The sequence below is a fragment of the Gossypium hirsutum genome, chromosome D10, assembly GCF_007990345.1.
Source record: "Gossypium hirsutum isolate 1008001.06 chromosome D10, Gossypium_hirsutum_v2.1, whole genome shotgun sequence".
Taxonomy (NCBI): domain Eukaryota; kingdom Viridiplantae; phylum Streptophyta; class Magnoliopsida; order Malvales; family Malvaceae; genus Gossypium; species Gossypium hirsutum.
The window spans coordinates 61,761,170-61,775,024 of NC_053446.1; the positions used below are offsets into that span (position 1 = coordinate 61,761,170).

Sequence of the window (13,855 nt, forward strand, 5' to 3'; positions counted from 1 at the left end):
GGGACGAACTGGACTGGCTGATTAAATTAGGAACCGGTGATTTGACTAGTTCAATCGGTGGTATAAAATCAAATATAAATTAAATCGGCAAAAAAATCGGTTAGAACTAAAACTATCAGTCATAGGGGGAGAAATGACAGAATTTCATTCCCAAGTGATTCGAGTATATAGCCATGTGTTCTTTCATTTCTTTGAAGAATCATACTTGGGGTCCTGTGGGACACTGATATTTGAAGCAACATGGAGTTGCTTTTCATTGCTTTCTTAGAGTCGATTCGGGTTTTCCAAGCTTAGTTAAGATTCTATGTCAGCCTAATAGAAAAAAAAAATAGTTGAAAACTGGAAAATTAAAATTAATATGGAATTTTTTTGAAAAAGACCAAATGGCGGCACTTCAGATTTGATTTATAATTTTACGTTTTCTAATAAAATATAATTTCATATGTAATTTTTGTTTTTTCAGAAATAATGGTTGTTGTAAAAGAAGACAAAAGTTATGTTAATAGTATTTGATAGTTTAATTTTCAAACAGATGGGTAGTTTAATTAAGAATATTAATGGTTTTTGAATAAAAAAATTTAGATGGTACAATAATTTTTATATTTATTTTTTAATAATTTTTTTAATTGGGTTGGTGTGACTTAATTTTGTTTCAAAAGTGCTTCTGGAGTTAGAAGTGTTTTTTTTAAGCAATGAAGAACTGTCCCTTAATTTTGTACCATAAAATGAAGGTTGTTGTTTGATAAATTGAAAAGTTATATTTGATAAATTGAAAGGTTAAGTATTTAAAAAATAAATACTAAATTTAAGGTATAAAATATGTTTGGTAAGTTATTTGAAGTTAAATAAAAAAGTATAATTAGATTGTTTGATATATGATAATATAATCTTAAATTAAGTAAAATAAAAAAAATGAATTTATTCTTTATTAATTGATAAGCAGGTCCCTATCTACTTATCATTTTCTACACTTCTTTATTTAAAAAAAATTCAAAATTTCTATCTAGTAATTTTTATTGTGGGTTATCAAATATGTTTAAAAAATTAAATTGCTAAAAATATTAATTTTTCATTGATTGAATTTTTTCAATACTTTATCAAGCAGGTTAAGTAATGAATAATTAAGTTATAAAATATGTTTTGATAATTTTTTTGGAAAAAAAAGTTAAGTACGAAATATGATTATTGTTTTATAAATGTAAATTTCAAAATTTTAAAGGTAAATTATTTAAAATATAATATTAAAATAAATAAAATAAAAATAATTGAGAAAATTTTACATTAATCTGTTTATCATTTTTCACACATTTTAATTAATTTTTTTTATTTTTATTATAGATTATCAAATGAGCTTAAAAGAATTAAATAACCGAAAATAATGGTTCTATTTGATTTATTTTTTTAAATGAGTCATCAAATAAGACTTAAGTCCGGAAGTTAATTATAGTATAGATATGAAGACCGGTAAATGAAAAACAGTACTCACATATGGATTAAACCTTTTAAAATGGACATACAAATGCCTAACCTTCATAAAAATGCTCAAATAAAGGTCAAAATGGTCGGATAAGGATTTAACCTTTTCAAAAATACTCAAATAATGGCCAAATTTTTTTAAAAGTGCTCAAATAAAGACTTCTCAAATTTTGTATATCAGGTTTTAAATTATGTTCTTTTCTTTTCAAATATTATCTTATTCTAAAAACGTCAGTATTTACCTAATTTTTTCAACAAATTAAACTAAACTTTATTTAAGTATTTTTGTAAAAATTAGACCCTTATTTAACCATTTTTGAGGCACCCTAATTTTAGCATTTACATAAGGCTAATAGCAAGGATCATAATGTTGACTGGTAAGGAAGCTACTCTGCTTTATATGTCTTCTTCATAACTCTAATGGAGACTCTCACATTCATGAATCATGGTGCCCCTGTTTCTTCCCTGTAATTGAAATTATTACTATTTGTTAAAAGGGGTATTCACATGTATCAATAATAACATTTCCTTTTTAACTTTTTGTTCATCTATTATTTTAATAAAATAGACTTTTATTAAGTGTTTGTTTTACTATCTCTTCCCCAGAGTGATTCATCGACATATATATATAAGATACGATCCATTAATGTGACATGTTAAAGGTAATTAGGTTACATGTATAGTGACACGTTATCCCCCTTGGAAGTTACTGGGGAGCTAGCCAGCCTCGCCAACTAGGACAAGTGGCGAGCACACATGTCGAGCGAGCTCGGTTTACGTAGTGTGCTCTGTATTATTTGTATAACAACTCTCATTAGCTTTTAACTTTAAATGTAATATTTGGTAAATTTAACTATTATTTTAATGTATTAAATAATAATATTATTTATAATTTTCTTAAAATACCATTATAATAAAATACCTTTTAGGTAAGGGTAGGAGACAAAGACCAGCTCTTAGATATGCAAAATATAGAAGGCCAACTTGCATTCCCACTGTTTTTTTTTTTTTTTTTTTTGTCTTTACACAACTTTTTACACAATGACCAAATTAGGTCAAAAATATTCAAAACCTTCCTGTAAAATATTTTATAAAATATTCACTTTTTTTTTGTAAGATTGACAACGTTTATTTATTAAATGAATTTTAAATAAACCAATTGTACCCATATTAATTAATTATTATTTTATTTATTTTTATTACCTTCAATTTTTATATTTAATTAATTTAAATATAAAATAAAAAAATTTATAAAATAGTTAATTATTATTAAATTATAAGTTAATTTTTTAAATATAATCATATATTAAACAAGTCGAATATTTTTTTTACGAAATAAGTAAATATATTCAATTTTAAAGTATTTCAATATGTAATCAAATTTTTATTATTTTATAATTAATAATAAGGAAAAAAATCAACAAATAAAAATACATATATAAATAATAATAAAGATATAATTGTTTTTTATTTAAAATTTTCTTAATAAATAGATCTCAATGGTTTTAATCCATTTTTCTTAGAGGACAAATAGGCATTCTCGAAATTATAGAAAATAAGTGTATTTTTAAAATTAAAAAAATACTTGCTTAGTAATAATATAAGTTAAAAAATTATATTATAATTAATTTAAATTTAACAATTAAAATTTAACAATATTAACAATTGAACCCGATTCGTAAAATCTAGAAAATAGATGACTTGAAATAAAAGTACAGGGACTATATTTTAAAATTTTCACATTTTAACTGAATTTTAAAGTTTGGTAAATTACATAAATAGTCACCAAATTATCAAAAAAAATTATTTTAGGGACTGAAAATAAAAAGTTTACAATTTAAGCACTCTAGTTACATAGTTTGATAATTTTTGTTATTCGCTAAAATCACAAATAACAAGCTAATGCGACAGTTAAAAAATCAGTATAATAACAAGTTGAACCCTCAACTTTTACTTGTTATATTAATTTAGTCATAATTTTAAATATTTAACTCTAACTTACAAACGATTTCAAATGAATATATAAAAATACATAATTATTTAAGAAATATAATATTTATGCTAATATTAAATAAAAAAAATCCCCCATCACCCCTACCACCCCGTCGCTCTCGCCCTCTCCCTCCCCCACCGCCATCCCTCTCCATCTCCCTCTCTAATGCTGCTGCAGATTCATATTGGGGTTAAAGTTGAAGAAAATGGAAGCTGTTTTAGAGAAGTACAATATGAGTCTAGAGGCGAAAGAGGAGTGGTTTTACAAGTTGGAGATTTAAAAGGATTGATTTTGGATGGGGTGTTAAGTGATCCTGTTACTGCTTTGGTTCTCAAGTTAACAAGTTCAATGGAAGTTTATAGAAGGAAACTGTGGTTGATTGGAGCTGTAGACAGTGTTGAAATATAAAGAAAGCTTTCTGATAAGTTTCCCAATATAGAAAAAGATTGGGACTTGCAATTGTTGCCCATTACTTCTTCCAAGACTTCTTCCGATGGGGCTTACCCCAAATCCAGTGGGTATTTTTACTTTGATTACAGTGCTTCAATCATCTTTCATATGGATATGTAACCATGTTTTTTTGTTATTGTTAAAAAAAGAAAAAGTTGGTTCTCTCAATATTGCCACTTGAGTTGTGATTTTAGCGAAAATGATGAATAATTGAACTATATATCGTGAGTTTTTAAATTATAATTTTTTTATTTTAAATGTTTAAAGTAAAAATTTTGGATAGTTGGATGACTAGATGTACAGTTTACCCTTTTTAAAGTTAAAAGGTTAACATCTCCATTAGGGCAGGATAGTAAAAAGGACATAAAAATAGGACAAGATAAATGTATCCTTAAAAAAATAAAAAAGACATTTGTTTCCCTTTCCCCATGTTTGGTCTGATTTCCACCTCCTTTCCTTGCTGTCTTTATATTCTGTGTCTCTCTCCTCCTCCTTTTAGTTATCTGTGTGAGGTAAGAAAGAGAAGAAGACAGTACAACTAATAAAAAGTTTTCATATGGGTTGGTTCCTTTGTGGTGGAAATTCAAACCAAGATGAAAAGAAGAAGCTGCCTATCAACAATAACACCACCACCAACAACAACTTTGATCATCAGATCCCATCTACTTCAGGTTTTACTTTAAAAACCCACTCCAAAAAAAGAAAGATTTGATCTTTAAAAAACAATTATTGTGTGAATTCTCATTTACTTTGGCTGCAATTTGATTTCGGTTTGACCCATTTGTTTAATTGTTTGAATTTTTTTTGTTAAATTTCTGGGTTTTCAATGTTTAAGTGTGATCTGACAGGATTTTGAAAAAAAAAGTATGTTGGTTGAATTATTTGTTGGAAATGGCAACTTGAGTTCGCTTGAAATTGTTCTTAGGTATGAAAACTATGAGAATTTTGGACATTTTCACCCCATAAAAATGAAATTTTTATTGGATTATATATAAATGTTTTAATTTGGGATCCATAAAAATGTTGGACTGGTAGATTTTAATTTCTGTTTTGTTTTTTTTTCATTTACTTTCTCTCAGTTTAATTTATCTGATACATTTATAGAAACCACTTTTTATTACATGTTCTGTTAATTCTTTTGTAGGATTTTATAATCCAATAGTTAAAACTATGTTTTTGGTTCTTCATGTTACTGTAGTTTAGGTTAAAATTGTCTTGAAAGAACATGGAAAGAAAGAATGCTACAAATGAAACAGGTTCTCTTTGTTTGCTATGTTAAAAGGATATATATAGAAGCTCGAATCGTGTTTTCGCCGTTTTCGTTGATATCGTTTATTATTACGATAAGGATAATAAAGGCTGTTTTCAGCAGCATTAATATAGAGTTTTTTGTTTTTTTCTTGTCATGGTAGAGAAGCTGAAAGTGAATTCTGCACCAAATACTAAGAAGGAAGCTACTAAAGATGGAGGGTCGGGTCACATTGCGGCGCATACTTTTACGTTTCGTGAATTGGCAGCTGCAACAAAGAATTTCAGGGCAGATTGCCTTCTGGGTGAAGGAGGTTTCGGCCGAGTGTATAAAGGGCGATTAGAGAGCACTAATCAAGTATGTGTGTTGTAAGATTTTAATTTTTATCAAGTACAAGTACATGAAAAAGCATCACCTTTTATGTGCTCGAAATGGATCGTTTATGTTACTGTTTTAGTTTTTTACTACCATTGTGTTAGACTTTTAGTATGTATTCATTAACTCTTTTGTGATATTGGTGATCAACTTTGTGCTCGGATTGTATCCAATGATCTTATATGCCTTTAGTTGATGATAAAACTACTAATTTTGGTTGTTTTGGTTAGATTGGTTGGAACTTATAGTTTTGGAAATCTATGTTCCTTAACCGTCCAAAAAAATTTCGGTGGACCTTAACCGTGTCACCTGCTTTTCGTAGGTTGTGGCAATCAAGCAGCTCGATCCTAATGGACTGCAAGGGAACAGGGAATTCCTTGTTGAAGTATTGATGTTGAGCCTGCTTCACCACCCTAATCTTGTCAACTTAATCGGATATTGTGCTGATGGAGATCAGAGACTTTTGGTTTATGAATACATGCCGTTAGGATCTTTGGAAGATCATCTACATGGTACGAACAGCAACGCTCATCTTTATATCTTTGTCTATCACACCATTGAATGTCATCATTAATACTAAATTTTCCATTCGTATTGTTGATTGTTTTTCTTATTTGCTTCTATATCAGATTTACCTCCTGATAGAAGGCGACTTGATTGGAATACTAGAATGAAAATAGCTGCAGGTGCTGCAAAAGGTTTGGAGTATTTGCATGACAAAGCTAGCCCGCCTGTCATATATCGAGATTTAAAATGCTCAAACATTTTGCTTGGTGAAGGCTACCATCCGAAGCTATCTGATTTTGGCTTGGCTAAATTAGGCCCTGTTGGAGATAAGACTCATGTATCGACTAGAGTAATGGGGACCTATGGATATTGTGCTCCTGAATATGCAATGACTGGACAGCTTACACTGAAATCAGATGTTTATAGTTTCGGGGTTGTTTTCCTTGAAATCATTACTGGAAGAAAAGCTATCGACAACTCGAGAGCTGGTGGCGAGCAAAATCTGGTTGCCTGGGTAAGATTCCTATCTCTTGTTTACCATATATTGTTAACAATTCAAAGACACTTTATATTGCAGTGGCTCATGTTAATAGATGATTCTCTTCGTAAAATTTATATATTGTTTAACAGGCTCGTCCGCTATTTAAAGATAGAAGGAAATTTGCACAAATGGCCGACCCATTACTTCAGGGCCAATATCCAGCGAGGGGTTTGTACCAAGCTTTAGCTGTAGCTGCCATGTGTGTTCAGGAACAGCCCAACATGCGGCCGCTTATAGCGGATGTAGTCACTGCCCTCACCTATCTTGCTTCTCAAAGGTATGATCCTGAAACTCAGTCGGTTCAAGGACCCCGCACGGGTTCTTCCACTCCAAGGATGAGAAGGGAATAATGCCAAGCTAAAGGGAGAAGTAAACCATTACTTATATGACAGAACCGAATCCGTGGGTACTGATGGTCAAGATTCAAGACAAGAACCAACAGGTTTATATGTTTGAGATTTACTGCCGAGCGGCCACAAGATGGCAATCACGATGCAAGTGGTATCCCTACACCCTTTTGTCATGTCCTCTTTTCTCTTCATTTTTGTCCAAATTCATTTTTTTAATGTAAATTTGAGCTTGAAAGCCTTGTATCTAAAATGTCTTTAATATAGAAGCTGGTGTCCCTTTAAAGATCATTCAATTATGCTTGTCAATATTGAACATTGCTAGATTATATAGTAATTTAGCTTTTGCTTACAGTAGGCATTTTTGTACTTTCTTCCCCTTTCTCCTTACCATGGAGAAAGATATGCTTATTCATATCATATTCTTGTATTTTATTTTTTATATGTTAATAATTCATACTATATAGGTTTTAAGGTATTTGTGTGCTTCTTATTACTTTTCTTGTGTCGTTTCATGGTAAAAGTATCACGGAGCTCTTGCACTAGGAGTCGAATTATATTTTGGCCTTTTTATTAAAAAATAAGCAAATTAGTTCTTAGACGTTAAGTCAAAGAGCGAATTAGTTTTTTTGTTAAAAATTTCGTCTATTTTTTCTATTAAAAATTGATATTTTTACCTCAAAGGGACATGACACACCAAGCATCACTTTCTTATCATAGAGATTAATTTATTCATTTTTTGAATAAATAGGATAAAATACAATCTGATTTGAGTTTTTTTATGGTACATTTATTATGAATGCACATGCTTCAACTAGATATACAAATAAAATCTTGATTACATTATAAACTGGGAAGAATTGCAGGCAACTTACTAAAATTAAAATTATAAAAATAATATATTGGTTCCCATAAAAAACAGAACCATCTCAGTCATGGATTTGCAGATTCCTTTTCTCCACCTATATATTACATACATATAGCATCTTCATCTCTCCATACATACATATATATACATATATATACATACATGATATACATATCACTATGCAAGTAGTGCTAAGAATTAAGAGGGACTAATAGGAATTTTTATAGATCAAAGCTATGACTGTTGAAATGGAAAATGGTGTCACGTTTTTGTCTCCTTATGTTGTGTGACCTGATTTCTTTAGCAACACTTGATTGAAGAGTTGGTGGACCACAAACTAGCACACCTACATCAACATTCCCCCATTTCCTGCTTGTGGATGCAAATATTTCTGCATAAATGAAGGGGAAAAAAAACAAATCAAACCCAAGACTCAAGTATCAATGTCGTATACGTATATGTGTTCAACACAGGTTTTTATCTTGGAACTAACCTTTGAAGTCTGGTCTGGTACCATATTGAATGATGGTTGAACTTTCAGGATTGTTTTGAGTCAAATCTTTGTCTTCAACAGTTCCATAACTCGGAGTAGATTCAACCTTTATCCTGTCGATATCTTCATCTTTGTCATTTGCAGAAGCTTTTTTATTCCAGAGATGCCATAAACCGATCACGAGACCACCGAAGATAACAACACTCGTGACCATGCATGCAATGAAAAGAAGGCCTAGGTACCACCAGGTAGATACATTGTATGGCTTAATGTAGAAAATCCTTAACAGGGCCATTAAAATGATAAATCCGACTGTTGATATAATAACATATAGGCCAGACCATACGTTGTTTCCGGTGCCAACCAACGGCGACATGCTGCGGCCCGAGAAAGGGCAGGAAGAGCTCGATGCCACATGAACCTTACCTTCTTCCTGCAGGTAGCATCAATGGCAGATGAAATTTAAGAAAATGATAATGGTTATGTTTGAAAGCAAAGGAGGAGTTGAGCGTAAACTGGACATACCATTGAAGGCCCGGATTCTCGAGTGACATAAATATCAATCTCGAGATTTATTTTGTTGGAGAAAAATGGGCAAATTGATTCCATGTCGATACTTGAAAGAAGCGGAAGTTCATCCGACTTTTTAACGGCCCAAACAACCAAAATCTTTCTTGGTAGACATGGTTTTCCATCGTTAATGCGGTGGAGGATATCACTTAAGATCGCTAAGAATGGCGAAATCCCAATGCCACCTGCAACTAAAATCAGGTTCTCATACCTGCGAAAACAGGATCACCACGTCAGGTTACATATGAAGGTGACTTAAAAGTTTAATCCGGACATGAGAAAGTGAAACATTGAAAGGTATGGGAGTACGTACATCAAGTGGTATGGCATTTCATGCCCGTAAGGTCCCTCAACGGAAGCTGTGATCGTGGTTTTTGATAGTTCAGGCTCAGACATGCTCAAGATACTGTCCCTCAGCCTCACTGTCCATCCCCCAAGGACCTTTATGAGAATAGCTAGATGATGTTTACCGTCTAGAGGACTGGACGAAACACTGAAAGGATGCCATTGCAACCACGATAATTCTCGAACTTGAAGAAAAATAAAACTGAGCGCATTGTACTGCAAACCTACGTATATCAATCCAATAAAGTGTGAGAAAACAGCAATGTCATAATAGATTACATTCCAAGGAAACCATAAATTCGCTGTGAACATATATTCTTACTTCGAGGTTTCGAGAGGACCAATTCAACTGTCCCACAGGGAAGGCACTTGGCTGAAAGCACGTCCACTTTCGTTCGTGATTGGCAGAAACGCAGGAAGCGGTCGAGCATGAAAATAAATATCGCGCCGGCAACTATGCTAAAAACAAAATCACCGACATGCAGCGCCAAAAAGACAATGAAGACTACATATAGTTGATGGGTATAGAAGAACAACTCGAAGTAGTCTTTCCTCACTGGATGAAGCGATGTAACCCACATAAACAAACCAGCTAAGAGGCTGATAACTCCTGGTAAATTAGCAATACCAACCCTTTTCCACTCCAATAACTGCATGAAACAATCAACACGGAAAACAGTTAGTCGCTACCAATGCATAGGGTAAGCATCTAACACAGGTATATTCATTTGTTTTTAAATGAAGTGTCCAAGTAACATAGCCGGCATCTACGTAAGAGATATAAATATACAGCAAGCATAAAAGAATGAGTTAAACCCAAAACTCACTTCCTTTACAAGAGTTCCATTCATTGCCCATCCAATTACATAGAACAATCCATGTAGTGTAAAGAGCATCATGGTAAGATGTCCCAACCATACATGATATCTTGTAGCATGCTCAAAAGGGATGTCTATAAGACGAAGAAGAAGCGAACCCCTTGAAACTGGGAGAAACAAAAATATCAAGCAGAGCAACCCCAACATCCCACATCGAAGTCCCGTAAGTTCCAACATGAGTCGACTGAAAAAAGATGAGAGACGATATTAGCCCTCTATGAACAAACAACGCTAGTAAATGACAACTTTCAGATGCCAGTAATGGAACTAATGAAGTTGGTAAACATTGGAATCACATCTAATGCATCCCAAAACTATTTATATAAACTAGAAATCGATAATATAGGCATCTATGTAACTCAAACACGGGATGTGAGTACCAGACACTAGTACATCCATGTATTAGAGGGTCTTTAGATGATCCTATCAACATATCCTCATACATTATGTTCCCGATATACATCAGACACAAGTACATCAAGAAAAACGAAGAATCAAAGCATATTTTACCCTGTTTCTGAAGAAGAAATGTCAAAAAGGGTCAAGAGGCTAATATTCCGCAAGGTGTAAGCATACATCGCCCATATGATGAACACAACAAAGAGGGTTATCCCAATGAACTCAGCTGCAGACACAACCCCAAATGGTCCATCCACAAGAACAGGGAATGTCCACAAACGAAACCCTGGTTTCTTTGAGGACTTACTCCTATAAACAATGCCAAAATTTTTCAAATCATTAGAACATACATACATACATACATACAAATTCAGGTGGAAAATGACATACTTCTCAAAAACATGTTCACCAGAGATGATCAGATGAGCTACCGCAAGGATTGCAATGAGAAGAATTGGAGCACTGAATACCAGGAACAAACTTCCTGGAAAACAAAATTAAACATTGAGTAATAACAAAGCAAAGTATAATATATATATGTATGTGATGTGTATGTGTATGTGTCTGTACATGTATATGTATATGTATATGTATATGTGAATGAAGTAAGATAAACAAACCTGAAGTGCCGAAAACAGATCCGTTGGTGGCATTAATAATTTTCTCAACCAACTGACTACCAATTTCTCCAGGATATAGAAAAATAACACCAACCCATGCAATGAAAATCACCCACATTACAATCTTTAAACCCCATTTCACTGATGATTTCAGAAAAGATGAGTTTTTGACATAACCAGGCTCAACTTCATCACTGAACAGAAGAGGGTTCTTCAATGAGTTTGAACCCATGGCAAAAAAAAAAGACACTTCACAAATTCTTGGAAAGGGAAAAATGAGTTTTCTTTAATTTTTCTCCTCTACCAAACCCTAAGACTGTATAAATAAAATAAAATTAAAAAGAAACAAACTTTGTGGAACCCATTTCTGGGTTTGATGCAAATAATGAAAATAACCACAGATGAATTGCCACCAGAAAAAAGAATTTATTTTTTAGTAGAGTATAAGTAAATAAAGATGTAGACAGGTTGAAGTAAAGAGCTAAACTTTGTGGGGGTAATTTATAAATTTTATTTGCAAAATGATAGATTTTTGGGGGGATTAGATTCTTGGACAAGTGTGTGAGGAAAAAGCTGATAATAATTGATGATGTGAGATAACAAAATAAAGAGTGGAGAGACAACATTGTTTACCTACCACAAACGCAAACTTCAATATACATCAACAAGAAATTGGCTTTATTATTAAAATGACCCTTAAATTTTAATATATTATAAAAATAATTCACTTTCTTGATTATGTACGTAAATAACTTGAAATGAATAGTAAAAATTGGCGCCACCAACACGTCACATCAATAATGAGGATTAAAAATTAATTTTTTAGTGGAGCCATAAATAATGATGCTACTAATATAAATACTAAAAAAATATTGGGATTTTTTAATAATTTGGGGGCCAAAAAATAAATAATGGTGGTGGAATCGTTCTAAATAAATTCTCATTGATCCCACAAAAATTTTAATTGGTTGACGTTAATTATTATTTTTAATGAGTTGATATAATTTTTGGACTTGAATTTAATAATTGAGTTCATTTTAGAATTTGTATTTTTTTTATTCATTTTGGTTTTTGAATTTGGATTCGGTCAATATTTGATTATGTGCAGCGGCGAATCCAAGGATCAAGTTTTGGGGACCTAGTAAAGTTTTCAAAAATTATAAGAGTTTAATGAGAATTTTTTTAAAAAAATAATAGGGTCTAATTAAAATTTTTGTGAGATGAATGAGAATTTTCAAAAATTTTAAGTGAGCTTAATTAAATTTTTTTTTAAAATAAAAGGTATGATGAGAATTTTTTAAATTTTGAGGGGCCTAATTTAATTTTCTAAAAATTTCAAGGGAGAATTTTTTGGAGGCCAAGGCCCCATCGGCCACCATAACGATCTGCCTCCGATGATATGACCAGTGTTCTTGAAATAAGACCGGATTGGTCAGTCAAATCGATTAGACCAAAAATGAACCAGTATATTGGTCTAAACAAAAGGCTGAACCGGTTGAATCAGAAATTGTTTGAATCCAATAAAAATTAATAACTAGAACAAAAACTAGTAGTTGAAATGGTTTAATAAAAATTTTTAAATTTTTTTTATGATTCTTTAACCATTTATTTAATTGTTGCTAGTCTGTCAGTTGAACCAATCAAATTGATTGAATAAGGAACCAGTGGTTTGACCAATTTAACCACCGACCGATTATTAGAACAATGTGGCACTCTAAAATTGTACCACATCATCACCTAAATTTTTCCTGTAATTTTTTTTTAATTTTCAAGTGATGATGTGGCACAATCTCATAGTGTCATGCCATCATATTTTTATATTTTTCAAGTTTAGGGATCAAAATGAATCTAGTTACCAACTTCAGGTGCTAAAGTGAACAAATAAAAGTACATATACCAAATTGGACTTAGCTACCAAATTTAGGGTCAAAAACTATTTTATCCTTTTTTAATCACATAAACTTTAACAAAAAAAAAAGTTAATTATATTGGATAAATAAAGTTCTAATTACATTCTCAAACTAATAATATTATACTAGTCATGTCCTCTATTATTAAAATTGCTAAAAAAAATCAAATCTTATGTTACATAATTTAAAAAAAATATTTTAATTAAAAGTAAAACGTCATTGCAGAATTTTTAATAGTTAAAATTTTAAAATAAAGTAAAGAAAAAAAAAAGAGAGAGTGAATAGTAAAACTTTTGCGATGTTTCGAAAATCTTAAAACCTAAATTTATTACAATATTTATTTTTACAATATTCGTTTCTCTTTAATCTATTTTTATTTTAAACTATGCCACATAAGATTTAACATCTTATTTAATAGTTAAATTAATTGTTTTAGTAATGGAATGACCTTATTAATATAACCTCGATAGTTTAATAATGTAATTAAAACGTTTTAAAATTTTAGGACTAAATTAAAATGAAAGTTATAGTTTAAGAATGTAAGGACTAATTAATAAAATGAAAAAGAAGAAAGAGCATGGGTGTCAAAGTGAGGGATCACAAATTTTGTGTGAAGCAAAATGGCTTTCCTTTCATTGTCAAATATTATGTCCATATCTCACTAATGGTGAAGGGGAAATGTTTGTTTTCCATTAAAATCATCCTAAAAAAGTTGTTTTTTCTATACAATTGCTTCCAACTATATATAATTTCTTTCCACTCGTAAATAAAAAGATAAACTTATTTCAATGCTCTCAAATTCATGCTTTTTTTTAATAATAATGTCGATACCAA

General features: G+C 31.3%; 2 protein-coding genes across 2 annotated transcripts; one reads left to right on the forward strand and one right to left on the reverse strand.

Annotated features, from left to right (window-relative positions):
* Positions 1 to 4,295: 4,295 nt before the first annotated feature.
* On the forward strand, positions 4,296 to 7,416 carry LOC107930720 (probable serine/threonine-protein kinase PBL7). The gene is made up of 5 exons (XM_016862428.2): positions 4,296 to 4,590; positions 5,332 to 5,525; positions 5,866 to 6,055; positions 6,173 to 6,564; positions 6,681 to 7,416. The coding sequence occupies exons 1-5, from the start codon at positions 4,476 to 4,478 to the stop codon at positions 6,939 to 6,941; spliced, it is 1,152 nt and encodes a 383-aa protein (XP_016717917.2). The 5' UTR covers positions 4,296 to 4,475; the 3' UTR covers positions 6,942 to 7,416.
* A 382-nt stretch (positions 7,417 to 7,798) lies between these two features.
* LOC107930740 (ferric reduction oxidase 7, chloroplastic) lies at positions 7,799 to 11,733 on the reverse strand. The gene is made up of 9 exons (XM_016862459.2): positions 11,112 to 11,733; positions 10,882 to 10,975; positions 10,603 to 10,800; positions 10,042 to 10,276; positions 9,537 to 9,864; positions 9,183 to 9,438; positions 8,825 to 9,080; positions 8,300 to 8,732; positions 7,799 to 8,197 (listed from the first exon to the last, which is right to left on the reverse strand). Exons 1-9 carry the CDS (start codon positions 11,341 to 11,343, stop codon positions 8,028 to 8,030), a joined length of 2,202 nt encoding a protein of 733 aa, XP_016717948.1. The 5' UTR covers positions 11,344 to 11,733; the 3' UTR covers positions 7,799 to 8,027.
* Positions 11,734 to 13,855: the final 2,122 nt, after the last annotated feature.